Consider the following 16,578-nt stretch of genomic DNA (forward strand, 5'->3'; position numbering starts at 1 on the left):
ATGAATACAGTCATGACCATCATAGACCTAAGGATATTGTACATGTCAGCAACAATGTAAAAAAAGTTTTTTTCATCCTCAGTTGATTGAACCCACAGATGAAGATCCCATGGGCGAAGAGGACCGGAAGCATTTTAAGGATGAAAAGAAATCAAAGGATTAATAGACATCTTAGTATAGGCCTCCAAGATAAAGGAGAGGTGGGGAAGAGGAGAGAACACTTGCAGAATAGAGCAAAGGATCCAGAGAGCACAGAAACAATGACAGGAGCAGACCAAGGCTTACAGTGGGAGGGTCGGAGCAATGGTATCAGGAAGATCAGACGAGCCACTGTGCCCCCAAACAAGATTGGGTGGCTTTCAAATTAAGAAGAAAAGATAAGAGGTGGACACCTCAGGTTCCAACCAAGAGTTCTTAGAAATTAAAAAGAGGATTATTATGGCATAGACAGTTACAATCTTTCTCTCCCTCTCTTCCTTAAGGAATAAGACAAAAACACATAATTGTGTGTGTGTGTGTGTGTGTGTGTGTGTGTGTGTGTTTGAATAGCAATATGACCAGGCAAAAAGACACTTTCCAGCCTTTCTTGTGGCTTGTTGCAATCACAGTGAAATATGGGACACGCAGAATGGGAGGAAGGCATCCCAAAATGATTCCATTTGTAGGTTCACTCGTGTGTGCTTTCTTTCTCCCCTTTCTTCTTTCTATTGCCTGGTATGTGATTCTGATGAGAGGGATTCAGCAGCCACATCTTGGAGCCTGAGCCATGGAGCTATAGAGCGACCATGGCAGCCCGCCTGCCTCCTGTAGGCTCCCCCTGAATTAGCTGGCTTCGACCACTGTGATTTTGTGATTCTGTTATTTTTAATCAGATCTAATTGTGACAGATACAGTAACCATCATAAAAGATCATTTCTCATGAAGGCTTCCAGAAAGCAGAACCAAATGACAAACAAATATACAACAGGAGAGATAAAAGGAAAGGAAATGAGAGAACCACATAAGATACAAAACGGATAACAGTGGGAGTGGGAGAGAAAAAGCATGAATTTGGTGAATAAGCAAGAACAGTAACAAAGATAGAAATGAAACAAAACAATACATGACAAATTCCAGACTGGGCCAGGCTGTGTCTATTCCACAATGTCCTGGGTAGGGGTGGGGGAGTACCTGATTCACATGTTACTTGTGTAATCCTCACCGTCCAAGGGGTGAGGGAAGAAAGCTTAGGTAGCTAAGCACAAGAGAAAGCTGGAGATGTATCACCTGAAAAATAAGCAAGTTAGGAATAAAGAAAAGAAAAATATGAATAATAACAACATGATGGATGATAAGGCAAGAGACCTCCAAAAGATATAAAGATCTTGTTCTTGGGGAACCAGAGACATTAAGAAATTTGAATTAGTGAAGGAGCAGAACAAACGATGATGATATACCATGAGCAGAGCTGCATAATCTCAACCCTCTGTACCTGAAGTCAATGAAAATGGCAATAATACCAGGATTAAAGGACATGAGGACCTTTGGAATGAAAGGATCAATTCAGTGGCCAATATAATGGCAGGAAAAGGTATGAATCCTAAAGACCTCCAGGGAAGAACAAGAAGAACAAGGACATATTCAAAGGCTGTAAGGATGAAGGATCAGCACAACAAATTTCTCTATGGTAAAGAAAAACCACCCCTACCCAATCACATGAAAAATTATTTTCAACTTGAGAGCTTTTTTTTTTTTTTGTACCAGGGATCAAACTTGGGTCCTTGAATTTGTGAAGCAGGCGCTGGAACCAATGAGCTAGATCCCTGGCCTGAGAGTTTGATATTCAACGAAATTACAAGTCAAGTGTGAGGGTAGAAAATTTCAGACGTTTCAGGACTCAAGCTGTATCTGTTATTCACCTCCCCTTAAGAAGATAATGGAGTGTGTACTTCAGCAAAACAAAGCAGTAAGAAATGAATCAAGAAGAAAGAGGAGTCCTCAGTCAGGTGTCCTACCTCTGCCTGATTAATCAAGGGATTTAGCCAACAGATTTTAGACTCTGTTGGTGGGAATTAATTAATTAATTTTTGGGTTTTTTTTTTGAGACAAGGTCTCACTATGTAGTGCGACTGACCTGGGACTCACTATGTAGCTCAGGCTGGTCTCAAACTCACAGTGATCCTCCTGTCTCAGCCTCCCGAGTGCTGGGATTACAGGCGTGCGCCACCACGCCCAGCCTTGTTGGTAGGAATTTAAAATGGTACAGCTCCTATGGAAAATAACACAGCAGTTCCTCAAAAAAATCAAAGACAGAATTATCATATGACCCAGCAATTTCACTCCTGGTTATTCATTTGAAAGATTTGTAACCAGAATCTCAAAGAGCTATTAAACATCTATGTTCACAGCAGCATTATTCACAGTAGCCAATACACGACAGTATCCTGTTTCCATCTGTGGATGAATGGAAAAGCAGAATGTGGTGTATGTACATAATAAAATATTGCTCAGCCTTAAAAAGGAAGGGCATTTTAAATTTTGCATGGTAGTGCATGCCTATAATCCCAGCATGCCTATAATCCAGGGAGGCCAAGGCAGGAAAACTACAAGTTTGAGCCCATCCTGGGCAACTGAGTGACTTAGTGAGACCCTGTCTCAAAATATATAAAAAGTTTGGGGATACAGCTTAGTATAGAGGCCCTGGGTTCAATCCCCAGTACTAAAAAAGAAAAGTTTCCCCAAAGCGTCGTGCTCAGAGATAAGACCTTTGGAAAGTAACTGATTTTGAGGGCTTGTCACTAACTTGCTGCTAGGAGGTGGGGTTTAGTCAAGGAGACAGGTGACCCGGGGCACGGCCTGGAAGAATTTATCTCCCTCCTCAGCTCCTCCCTTCACTCTCTGATTGCATGATGCTGTGAGGTGAACATCTTCTCCTCTGCTGTAGCCCCCTGCCATGCTGTTTCATTCTGGGAGCCAGCTGACCACAGACTGAAACATGAGCCGAAAAAGAAACCTTTCTTCCTTTACTTGTAGGTGTCAAGTATTTTGTACTAGTGATGAGAAAAGTGACTGAGATACTTAGTCAAGAGCATAGAGACAGAAAGTGGAACATGGATGCCGGGGGCTAGAGAGTGGGGAGTTAGTGTTTAATAGATGCAGTTTCCGTTTAATGACTGGAGTTAGGGAGATGGATAGTGGTGATGGTTGTACAACATTATAAATATATTTAACAATACTTCACTGTACACTTGCAGGGCTGAGAGAATAGATTAGATGTCGAGTGTTTTTACTGCAATGTAATAAAAGGATATTTGGCCTCTGAGAAAGGTTAAGGAGTCAGGGCAACACTGAAATTTTCTGTCACATAGTCTAGTGGGGGCAATACTGCAAGTATCACTGATTCAGAAGCCCTGGACTCCAGAGCCAGTCATGCTTCCAAAAAGTTCCTCACAGACTTCGTTTCTTCAGGTTTCCTGCTCCTAATTCCAAGCTTAAGGAGGTCACATCTGATTATCAGGGCCTTGGTCTTGTGGCTGAACTCTGGCAATAGGAGAGGCCAGAAAATTGACATTTTTATGTGACATTTTCAGTTTTGAGTGTGCAAGGTTTCCTTTGACTCCCACCAAGATTCATAACACTGGAAATTCCTTCAACATAGGAAGGTCAGTCAATCCTGGGCTGGCAGCAACAATGAAAGGTAAAAGTCCACTATGAGATTGTATTCAAGAAAGTTCTTGTTCCTGGGATGTGATGCAGAAGTGTGGTAAAGGGAGGAGTTCTAAGACAACTGCTTGGTAGCAGGCTTCAAGAACAGACTAAAGCCAGATCCCCACAAGCAGCAGTGTGGACCAGAGTGGCGTGTCTACAGGCAGATCCAGCCAGGGCCCTGCCCTGACCCAGAAAAGAGCTGCACAGGTGCACAAGCATCAGCAAGAGGCCCACCCTGATACCATTGGTAAGTGTGCAGAGACCCTAGCCAGGAGCCTGCTCAGACACCAGGGACTGAGGCACACAGTCCCCAGCTAAAGGCCCTCCCAGACAGCAGCTTTAGAGGGGCCCTAGCAGGAGGCACACCTAGATACCATCCCAAGTGTACATAGGTCTCAACCAGAAGCTCACGCAGACAACAGGTCAGCTCAGAGATCCAGAAGGCCACCTTTCTGAACCCAGGAATTGGTGCCCTGGTGAGCAGCAGAGAAAAGGCCGATCAGTGGCTTGCTGAGAATTGAAGACCACTAGGTGAACAAAAAGTTGCCTCAACAAAGGCAGAGCAGGCTGCATTTGTTGAAATGAGAAGACATGTAAAGAAGTCTCAAAACTAGACTTTCAAATCACCTAAGGCAACCCCAAAGGCAAACAAGATGGAACAATCTGATACTCAATTACCTGGATTCCCTGAACTGGCAATGAAAGAGGATCTGGAAAAAATGAAATTGGAAATAATTTCTCAGATAACAACAGAGATTGTGCCCATAGTCCAAGACATGATAGATAAATCTAGAGCAGACATAGAAAAAAAAAAAAAAAAAAAAAGAGGAGCTGAGGAACATGATGGAATTCCAACATAGGAAACAAATGGAATCCATAAAACAGATGCAAAAAGATTTCCAGGAGATTAAGAAAGCCATTGAAAGTTTACACAGCAGAATGAGGCAATGTGAGGACAGAATTTCAGATAGAGAAGACAGGATTGCAATTAGTGACCAGGAAAAGAAAAATTTCTTAAAAATAGTAAGGGACCACAAGAAATCAATCCAGCAGCTGCTAAACAATGCAAAGAAGAATAACAGAAGACTAATCAGAGTCAATGAAGGAATAGGAGAGCATGCATATGACATAAAAAACTGTTCACAGGTCGGACATGGTGGTGCATGCCTTAATCCTAGCACTTGGGAGGCTGAGGTAGGAGGCTCGCTGTGAGTTCAAGACCAGCCTGGGCTACATAGTGAGTTCCAGGTCAGTCTCAACTACATAGTGAAACCCTGCCTCAAAAAACAAACAAACAAACAAAAACCTGTTCACAGAAATAATGGCAGAAAACTTCCCAAATAGGGGAAAAGAACTTCACACACAGATAAGTGAGGCATATAGGACTCCAACTAGCCACGATTAAAAAAAAAAAAAAATCTACACATAGTCAATAATAGTTAAGATTCCAGAAACCCAACAGAAGAACAAAATTATTCAAGCAGTTAGAGAAAAGAATCAAATCACATACAAAGGAAAGCCCATCAGTATCATAGCCGACTTCTCAACACAAATGCTCAAGGAAAGAAGAGCTTGGAGTGACATATTTCAAGCCCTAAAGGAAAACAACCTCCAACCCAGATTGATGCACCCCAAAACTACCTTTCAAGATTGCTGGAGAAATAAGAGATTTTCCTGACAAAGAGCTTCGTGAATACCAAACCAGAACTTCAGAAAATTTTAACAATATCCTAGGAAAAGACAATGAGGATCACAACCCCAGGAAGGCCAGCAGAATGAATCCATCAGCCATGACAAGAAATTAAACTCAGAGAGAGAGAATCCAACAAAAAGAAAAAGTCATGACAAGGCTAGCTCAATACATATCAGTTATAACCATTAATGTTAATGGTCTCAATTCACCAATCAAAAGAAATAGACTGACAGAATGGCTCAAGAAACAAGATCCAACAATACGCTGCATATAAGAAACAAAATTCAAAAAGAAACTCATAGATTGAAAGGGTGGAAAACTGTACTCCATGCAACAGGAACCTGAAAAACAGCAGGAGTAGATATCCTACTTGCAGATGAAATGGATTTCAAACAAATGCTGATTAAGAGAGAAAGAAGGGTACTATGTTCTTGTAAAGGGAACAATCCAAGAGGAAGAGATGACAATCATAATTATATATGCACCAAACACTAGTGCACCCAACTATATAAAACAAATACTCATGGACATGAAAAATCAAATAAGAACTGTCACAGATAGATCAACTAGACAAAAAATAATAAAATACTAGAACTCAATCAAATTCTTGAACAAATGAACTTAACAGATGTTTTTACTGCTGGCAGGAGTGCAGACTGGTACAACCACTGTGGAAATCAGAATGGAGATGCCTCAAAGAATTAGGACCGGAAGCCCCATTTGACCCACCTATTCCCCTGCTATTCCCAAAAGAATCATACCACAGCGATATATGTGCACCCACGTTCACAGCAGCACAGTTTGCAATAGCTAAAACTTGGAAGCAGCCCAATTTTCCCATCAATTGGAGACTGGATAAAGAAATTGTGTTTTTAAAAAATAAAATGGAGTACTACTCATCCATAAGGAATGAGAAGCTAGAGACATTTGTAGCTAAATGGATGCACACTGAGGTGACACTCAAGTGAAATAAATAGGACACACATGTAAATACCAAATAGTTTCTCTGGTGTGAGAAACTGAAAGTGTAAATAAGGACTAAAAAATACAATAGATAATGTGAAATAGAAAGAAAAGGGGCAAAGGGGAAGGGGAAGTGGATGGGTAGGGGGAGGAAAAAATGGAATGGAATTAATATGGGAAAGTGAAAAAAATGGAAACAAAGTCTTTGTAAGTAGGGAGGGGTGGAGGGGCTGAAGGGAGGGCAGGGGAATGGGGAAAAATAAGAATCAAGATGGGTTATGTCAAGGTACAAATTTCCAATGATGAATGTCATTATATTGTATACCTAAAATATAAAATAAAATTAAAAACCAGAAAGAACAGACTAGAGTCCCACAGCATAGGAGCCATAGGACTCTCAGAAATAAGAGAAATGGGTATGATAGATTTCTGAAGAATTGGAGTGTTTAGAAATAACATGGAGAAGCATTTGACTTATCTGTCAGAACATTTAAAGAAAAGCGATGATGGGGGCTGCACTGTGCCTGCCTCACAAGTGCAAGATCCTGTGTTTGATCCTTGGAACTGGTGTTTTGTTTTGTTGGTTTATTTTTTTGGTACCGGGGATCAAACTCGGGTCCTTGTGTTTGCGAGGCAGGTGCTGGAACCACTGAACTAAATCCCCCACCCCTGATCCTTGATATAAAAAAAGAAAGAAAAGAAGAAAAATGATAATGGAAAACCAAGCAAATAAAAAATTAAAAAATTAAGACAATTATTAATTCCAGGCAATAGAAAAGTTGGGCAAAAAATGAAGTGTGAGCATACTGTAACATAATAAGCTTATTAGAATTAAGCAATGCTTGCTTAGTCACAGTAATATGAATATTAACTCTAGATTTAACTAAAAAACTGTGGTATGATTACATTGAGACATTATATGAAATATCAAAGTGGCATAAAAGAGTTAAATCCTCACTACCATATAGGAAGTCAAAAGATAATGTCTGAAACTCACATATCAAAAAGTAGAAATACACACACACACACACATATATATATTATTATATGTGCTGCTGAAGTGAGCACAACATATATATATTATTTAGTAATGAGAAGGTTAACAGAAAAGGCAACTTTCTGGTTGAGTCCCAATGTTTGATCTGGGTAAAGACCTGGGGGTGTTGAAGGGTAAAGGGGATGAAAGAGTAGGAATTACTCTTCTTGATAACATTACTTTTAATATTACTTGACTTATTAAACTGTATATTTATTACTTTGATAAAAATAAATTTTAAATTTTTAACATTGCTCCTACCATTAAAATCTTCCCACTAACTTAGAGATAAAGACCAGGTTTATGGGTGAAGACAAGGCATTTGTGTTTAGATATCTCCTTCTATGTCCTTCATCTCTTCCTCTTTGCACGCACTTGTCTGTACAGATCTTGAGAAGGCATAATGTAGAGACAAATACACGGGCTTCAAATGTAGGCAGACCTAGGAATGACATCCAGCTATGAAAAGAATACACTTGAGACTTCTTTTTGATCTCATTAGGTCTTCAATCACAAAATGCAAAATGCTGGTAGCTAGTATACTACTACATGAAGTAACAGATATGTCACCTTTATGTTCTTATAGCAAACACCTAAGATAAGCAACTTGTAAAGATAGAAGTTTTGGGCTGGGCATTTAGTTCAGTGGTGCTGCTGCCTCCCTCATAAGCACAAGGTCCTGAGTTAGATCCCTGGTACCAAAAAAAAAAAAAAAAAAAAAAAAAAAAAGATGGTAGTTTCATTTAAACTCATAGTTTCTAAGGTTCCAGTCCATCATTGGTTGGCCCCATTGCTTTGTGCCTGTGGATAGGTCTCACATTATAGCTAGAGCACATGTTGGAGAAAAATACACTTATATCATGAGCAAAGAAGCAAAAGAGAGCAAAGCAGTTGCCAGGCCCCTTAGTCCGCTCCAAGAGCAAGTCTCCAGTGACCTAAAGACCTTCCATTAGGCCACACCTTCCAAAGTTCCACCACTTTCTAATGGCACCACACTGAGGTACAAGCCTTTACCACAGGGGCCTAAAAGTCATTCTAGATGGAAACTATAGCAAGATGTAAAACATCTAGGATCCAGTGGGTCCCCCATAATTGTGATTCTCTTTTTCTCTTGAGATCTCTTATATCCTATAAGCCAATCCCTGAAAGTCTCTCTCTGAATTTCCATGCTTATAGGTTTGAACACAGCAATGAAAAGTTATGCTCCTTCAGTTACCTTCTCCCCATCCTGTTTTGCCTGGTTTGAAAGATTCACCTTCTACAGACAAATGACACAGAGTCCTTTCCGGGCAGTTTTCTCAACACATTTCCACTTCTCTTGAAAGGAGAAATTGGTCTCATTAACCTCAGCCTTGCACCTCAGCTGATTTTTGAATGAAAGAAATTGATATTCAATTACTAGCTCTGGCTCCTAGCCCTGACATACAGGAATGGATGGAAATTTCTATTTAAAAATTTGCTACAGTATCTATAATATAGTCAAATTCTAAACAATTCAGCAAGTATACAAATACAACATTTTAGAATAAATATCAAAGTCACCAAGGGTTATGAAACCTGGCTGAGATAACTGGGTAGGTGAGGTCACCAGTGATCACTCTCATAGGAGACCCCAGCATTACTCTGAAGCACTCACCTTCTCCATTCACCCTAAGCTGGCTGCGCAGCTCAGGGACAAGTGGTTCTCCACGTGCGCCCTCAGGCCAAGTCTCCTCACTCCTGGAAATCCACTTGTCCTGGTAGGACTCCTCCCCCTCCCAGGAGGCCGTGGGCAACATGTCAGACTCCTCAGTAGGAAAGGAATTAAGGGAGTTGAGGTCCAAGAGGAAGCTATCTTGTAGGGTTTGCTTGATGGCCTTGTATTTTCTCTTCTGATTCTCTGAGATCCTACTGCTTTCTCCTGGTCTTGGGTGGCCACTGTCATGCTTCCTGCTTAGCTGGAGAAGCTGATCCATGTCCTTGGTGAATTCCAGCAGGGTACCCTCAGAGGGGCTTTGGGCAGGGCCCTCGGAGCCATAGCTGGGAGCCTTCTCCAAGAGCAGATGCTCTGAGCAGTGGAGAGTTTCTGGGTCCTCCCTCAGCACTGGTTCAGGCCCTTCAGGGACGGTGCAGAGAACCATGGACAGGGAGAAGTAGGAGTAGTCCACCGAGACATAGGTCAGCATGAAGTTGATGGTGACAATGGGTGCCAGGATGTTCACTTGACCCACAAGGACAAAAGCCATGGTCACCAAGCTGGTCAGGCAGATGGCTGCTACTGGTGTTTTATTTGGCCCTTTCTGTAGAAACAGAAACAGCATACAGGACTACGAAATTTCAGGTGGGAAATTTCAAAATTTCTATGGTAGAAACCAAACTCACAATGGCTTAGACACTTTTTCCCCGTCTGTAAACTTGGGATAATAATATTCAACCCATGGGGCCATGGTGAGACCACAGCTAATGCATGTGAAATGCTGACAGAGCACTGACATGCAGTGGAATCCTGACACACGGCCGGGGTTATATCAGTAACTGTTAACATGGGGCATTGCCAAAGAACTTTCGACTTCCCTGATATTTTCTCATTTTGTCTTTGTTAGGTTTTAAGATCACCCTTGGAAACCAGAGAGGTAAAGTTGACTTTGCCCATGGCGTGGCAGATTGTGGAAGACACAGCAGCATCACCGGGGGCTGGAGCTGGAAATTTCTGATAGTGACCACGCACAGAGGTACTCATGTGTGCACACTTACGCTCGTCTGGTATTAATGGAGGAGGAGATGGTGACCTTCTGGTGGGAAGGAGCGGTAAAGTCATGCTAAAGCCATCCCTGGAAACTACTCACACAACCACTGAAACACTTCTTGAGCAGAAAGGAACATTCACTTCTCAGTCCTCCTCCTCAAAAGACTGTCTGCACTGGTTTCTGAATTGCCTCCTCCCCGCTGACTGCTCTTTCTCAGTCTCTGTCACTGCTTCCTTGGTATCTCTGAGGCTACCTTTAAAGCAGCTCAGGCTCCCTGCTCAGACCTTTCCTCTTCTCTATTTACACTCACCCCTAGACGATCTCACTCAGGCTCATTCCTTTCAGTACCAGCTCTGTGCCGACAATACCCAAGTCTGAGCCTCCAGCTGGAAACCCTCCCCTGAAATCCAGGCTTAAATATCCAACTGAGTTTCTCTTCACCAAAAGACACTAAAAAGGAAAGCAAGCCAAAGAACGGGAAAAAAAATATTTGTAACACATGTAACCAACAAAAAGCATCTTGGATATACAAAAAATTTCAACAAAAATTGGAAAAAGCCCCCTAAATAAAATGAATAAAAGATTTGAACAAATACTTCACAGAAGGATGCCCATCAAACTTGTAAAAAGGTGCCTAACCTCTTCAGTAGCCAGACAAGTACAAACTAAGACCTCAGTGAGACTAGTAGATACCCAACAGTCTGGCAAGAAATTAAAAGTCTGACAGTACCAGGTAATGGCAGAAATATAGAGGAATAGGAACAAGTACCCATGGCTAACAGGAGTGTAAGTCAGTATCACTACTCTGGAAGAGAGTGTTATCTGCTAATTAAGTGAACATGTAGGCAAATTAGCAGTTCCACTGGGGAAGAGAGATGCAGAAAGTCTGTATTTACAGCTGTGCCACCGCACTCTCCAGGATACTCCTAACTACTAAACAAGCTGCTGCTACAAGCAAGTGTGAAGGCGAAGTAATGACGAGTGAGAAGATCATGCCTCAAAAGAATATGTATGCGGATAAATATATATACATGTGATGTGTGCCTCCATTTACAGAGAGAGCACCCCTAATGCAAAAACCCTGCATCTACAGAGCTCCAAAGTTTCAAACTTTGGAGTGCTGAGATGATGCCACAGTGTGGAAAAACCCCACACAATGAAACTTTGTCTCATTCATAAAATTACAAAAAGAAAAACAAACAAACAACAAACCTTTGTCAGTTTACCTCCAGGCTACACTTATCTGGTGTACATGTGACACAAATGAATTCTGGGTTCAGACCTGGCTTCCCTTTCCAACATGTCACTATGTATATTTAAAAATATTTCAAAGTCCAATAAAAACCCAAATCCAAAAGACTTCTGATCCCAACCATTTAGACAAGAGATACTCGGTGTGTATTTAAAGATTAGAAACAGGCAACATTTTGTTTAGAGATGCATGAATAGGGAGTGAGGGAGGAACCGCACACTATGATCCCAGGGCCCCCAATCCAGCGCTGCCTTTTTATGTGTTCTGTGAGCTAGGAATGGCCTTATACTTTCAAATATTTGAGAAAAAAACCAGGAGAAGAATAATATTTTGTAGCATTGAGAATGACATGACATGCAAACTTGGGTCCATACAGAAAGTATTAGTTATTGTCTGGGGCTTTGTCTGAGCTGTAACAGCAGGGCTGAGTAATGGTGATGAAGACCACATGTGCTGCAATGCCTGAAAATGTACTATCTGACACTTTTCAGAGAAGCTGGCTGACCCCTGAAAAGAGCCATAAAGAAAGTAAGGATGCCGCAGTGATGGTGCATACTTACAGTCCCAGCATTCTGGGAAGCTGAGGCAGGAGGATTGAAAGTTTGAGCCCAACCTAGGCACCTTACTGATTTAGCGAGCCTGCCTCAAAATAAAAAAGAAAAAAGGTCAGAGAAGTACCTCGATGTGAAGGCCCTGCCTGGGTCCAATTCCCAGGAGTAAAAAAAAAAAAAAAAAAAAAAAAAAAAAAAAAAAAAAAAAAAAAAAAAAAGAAAAAAAAATGTGAAGAAATCATTATCACAGAAGTTGGCCATGGCAGAGAGGACTCTGAACAGGGAGTGCATGGAGAGGATGATGGGTAGGAGGCTAGTGGGGGCCTATATGTAGGCTTCAATGCTGTCAGCTTTGTAGTTACCCTTAACACTGCTTGTACTGGTTTGATGCCCTTTCCCACATGTTGACATATCTCAAGATTTCACATTTTTATTATCTTCCTTCATTAATAAAGGAAATGACCTTATGAAATATAACCATATGTAAAGCAGCTTTGGGGAGAAAATGTTTCAAAGCTAAAAGACATGACCAACTAGGAAAAATATTTGCAATACATACCACAGAGTTAATCTTCCTAATGAAGAAAGAGCTTCTAGCAATTGAAAAGAAAATGACCATTTGTATAGCCTTCACCAGAGGAAAAGATGATAGAGAAATGCAGATTTCGGAATCCTAAGGTGCCATTTATTACTCCACGACTGGTGAAAGTTCATATCTGACAAGGAACTGTGGACAGGCTCCTCCCTAACACTGGGTTTGCTGCCTAAGGTAAGAGTGAAAATGGGGTTCCATATGTCTCCACATACACAGTTATAAGCCACACTAACAACCTGTTAAAGAAAATACGTCCTACCATCCTTTGCTGGCAAATGTGCCTGCATGATGTTGAGGAAGTCCAGGTTCAAGTTTAGAATTCTTGCAACTCTCAGACTTCCTCACTGAAAGACGACCATGCCTACCCTCAGCTTAGAGCCCATCTTGTTCAATTACTAGGTCACATCATGGTGGCCTCACACTCATATCCAGATTCTCAGCCCATGCCGTGGTCCCAGAGAGGAAGTGGCCTTTACAGACCCTCTAAATAAGCACCATATGGGTCAGGGGCCCCAGAGAGCAGCACACTTGGTACATGGGACCCAGGTAGGTTCATCCCTGTGGCTTCACAACTTCTTACACCCAAAAGGCCACAGCAGAGTCCTATAAAGGAGGGACTTTTGTCTGAGCCTAAGAGTGGTACTGGCTATGGGAAAATAGCACTGCTGGTAGATGTACAAACAATGCACATCCTATGGAGGCAAGATCTATCAAAATTTAAAATGCATCTACCCTTTAACCTAGAAATCCTACTTCTGAAAATTTATGCAATTGATAAATCTGTCTTCACATATGCAAAATCACACACACACACACACACGTGATTATTCCTTGTAGCACTCATTACTGGAAGCCACTCAAGTATTAATCTCCAGGGAACTGAATAAATAAATTATGGTACATTCTCATGATAGAAAAAAGAACAAGAGGGGCTGGGGATTTAGCTCAGTGGTTCTGCTGCCTGCCTTGAAAGCTCAAGGACCCAAGTTCAATCCCCAGTACCAAAAAAAAAAAAAAAAAGCAAGAAAAAGGAACAAGTGCTCTCTGTACTCATATAAAAAATAGTTGTGAAGGCCATATGAAATTTAAAAAAAGGCATATAACAAGCGACAGCACTATCTTTTATGTAAAAATGAGAAAGAGAAGGATTCATTTAAAAATTAAGAAAAATAGTACTTAAGGACAGGTATGGGGAAAGAAGTAGAGAGACCCAAGATAGGACCTAAAATTTCCACTGTGCACCTTTTGCATAGTTTCTAGTTTTGAACCCTCTACTCATTCCACCTCATAAAAAGTAAACAGTGTGTTGTAACCCCAGCACTGTGGGAGGGTGAGGCAGAAAAATCACAAGTCCAAGCCTAGTCTGGGTGATTTAGCAAGAACGTGTCTAAAAACTTTTCAAATGTGTTAAAAGGGCTGGAGATGTGACTTTTCTTTTGTCACCCCCTAGGTTTTAGAAATGTCTCTCTTGGTCATCCTGGTTATGACTGAACCAAGCCACTCTGTCAGTTAAGGTGTGGTCCCAAAGTTATGGGAAAGCTCAGGACCCAGAGGTGTGGGAAATCATCAAACAGCAAGTCCAAGGGCATAGAGAGCCTTGGGGCACAGGTGGATCAGTGCTCCAAGGACCAGCTCTTCTCCTACCTGGGAAGTTCTTTCTCCTATGCTAAACTCACAGGATTCTGAATTTGGGGTTGTTTGTCATGTAGAACCAGAGACTGCATCCAGGGCCACATGCATGCTAGGCCAGTCCTCTGCACCAAGTTGTGCCCCCAGACCCTTAAATTTGTTTGTAAATTGAGAGGGCGCATAGTTTTGCTGCTGTTGAGGTCCTGAAATACTACTACATCTGGTTATCTATGTTGGAGCTGAGGAGCTGGGTGGCTGTGACATTTAAGATGCTCTGTCTGACTGGTCCCAGGAAGAGGACAGGACTGAAAGAAGTGAGCTGTGCAGTCTCATTTGTCCCATCCCAGAGCACTTGGTCAGAGGCTCACATCTGAAGAATTTAAGCACTTTATTGACCAGCAGTTGGAGTATCAAAAAAAATCTGTTGAGAGAGAGAGAGAGAGAGAGAGAGAGAGAAGAGGAGAGGAGAGGAGAGGAGAGGAGAGGAAAGGAAAGGAAGGAAGGAAGGAAGGAAGGAAGGAAAGAGAGAAAAAACAAAGGGTCACTCACCCCTTTCCCTAGAACAAAGGATCACTTACCCCTTTCCCCAGGCAGGCAAGTGCAGGAATCACCTTCTCCTGGGCGATGCACTGCAGAATCCGGGGAGCTCCATAGAGTCCACCCATGCAGGAGGCGAGGGAGGAGATATACAAGCCCAGGAGGAACAGGAAGCCCACTAGGGACACCTGTGGGAGAGAACAGCTTCATCAGTGCTGTGGTTTGGATCCTGAATTTCCCCTGATCCACGTGCTAAATGCTTGGTCCTCAGGGTGACAATATTGGGAGGAAGTAGGATATTTAAGTAGAGCCTAGTGGAGGTGGGAGGGGAGGTCTTTAGGTCACTTGGGATATGCCTCAAAAATATGTACCATTGATACAGAGTGTGGAGGATTTATCTCAATCTCTCTCTCTCTCTCTCTCTCTCTCTCTCTTCACCCCCCATGAGGTGAGTAGTTTTACTATGTGTTCTCCACCATTGCCATCTGGCACCCCTATTAGAGGTGCAAAGCAATCCCATGGATTGTAGACTGGAACCTTGAAAACCACAAGCCAAACAAACCTTTCCTGTTTATAAGTTCACTACCTCAGATAATTTGTTATAGTGACCAAAAACTAACTTGATCATTCAATCCCAGAGCCTGGGTCTGACTTTTACTACCCCCCAGCACTCACCCAGCCACACTCCACCTAAGTCCACATTACACTTTCTAGAGTCAACCTCAGCTAGATTTCCCACTCTTGGCCCCATAGCACTTCATTCCACTATTTCAGGTTAGCCCATTCTTTCGTATGGGCTACACAGTGGCTCTCAAATACAGCTGGCATCAGACTCGTGGACAGTCTCATTAAAACAAGTTTCCCCACCCTTAGACTTTTGGATTAATGGGCCTGAAAATATGGATTTCCAACAGGTGCCCAAGTGATACTGATGCTGATGGCCTGGGAGCCACGCTGTGAGAACCTTTGGCCATTAACAATTCCAGTTGGCCTCCTGCCTGTGAGCTCTCCCTGTCTGGACCACCCCTTTGGCCTCTGCCAGGATGACCCCTCTAGACTCAAATCTGATTGTAAAAATGGTTCCACTGGCCTGACAGGGTCTGAAACCTGCCTAGCCCCAGATTCTGCACACACAGTCATGGGCCCATATGATTTCTCTGCCTGCTGGAACTCTCTGTCCACATTCCTTTGACTACTTATTGTGTATTAAACAATAATTGGGTATTGAGACTCTGCACAAACCTTACTTCCTCCAGGAGGCCCTCCCAGTCCCCCCTCACAGCTGTGGTTGCTCTTTAGTGCTTCCTAGAACCTCAACATGATGTTGGGATAGTGCCTGTGTCACTCTCTCCTCTGCCCAGCCACAGGCTTTGTCTAGGCAAGTCTCTTGTCTTGTTCACTCTGTGTTCTCAGCGCCCAATACAGTTACATAAATTGCAAATAAATGAATGGATGGATGGATGGATGGATGGATGAGACCCATGACCAGATGTCCCACAGGCACCAAAAGATGCAGCAAGAGAGGGCACAGCTAGTGTCCTTGCTGTTCGCTATGTAGTGGTGTGCCAAGCTGAGTGATAAACCCCCCTCACAGCCCCAGCAGCCCTCACCCACACCCACAAGGAAGCTTCTGTTTTCTTGGTTACTTATGGTGTCCTCTCCATTATACCTTACTTGAGACACAGTGACCAGAACTGTGGGTTCCAAGTGTAATTTTTACTTTTGTCACTTACACACTCTTGATATTTTTGCTACTTTGCTCTAGCAATGTGCCAGATCCATGTCATCAAGTCACACCAGCCCCTGGCTATACCTATTTCCTGCCTCAGAAATTATCACTAGAATAATTTCATGAATTCTGCATCAGTCAGGATTCTTGACTGGAAAAAAAACCCACCTAAAGATATAT

The 16,578-nt window shown here is 42.3% G+C and overlaps 1 protein-coding gene across 1 annotated transcript in view; it reads right to left on the reverse strand.

Annotated features, from left to right (window-relative positions):
• The window catches only part of Slc12a8 (solute carrier family 12 member 8), a 139,175-nt gene that overhangs the window by 16,634 nt on the left and 105,963 nt on the right, over nt 1-16,578 (reverse strand). Inside the window, exons 8-9 of the mRNA XM_010618253.3 lie at nt 14,711-14,857; nt 9,016-9,658 (exon numbers count right to left, since the gene is read on the reverse strand). Coding sequence (XP_010616555.1) covers nt 9,016-9,658; nt 14,711-14,857 — 790 coding nt within the window. The remainder of the gene's footprint in view (nt 1-9,015; nt 9,659-14,710; nt 14,858-16,578) is intronic.

This window comes from Fukomys damarensis, unplaced genomic scaffold, assembly GCF_012274545.1.
Source record: "Fukomys damarensis isolate Sample0158 unplaced genomic scaffold, DMR_v1.0_HiC HiC_scaffold_24, whole genome shotgun sequence".
Classification (NCBI taxonomy): domain Eukaryota; kingdom Metazoa; phylum Chordata; class Mammalia; order Rodentia; family Bathyergidae; genus Fukomys; species Fukomys damarensis.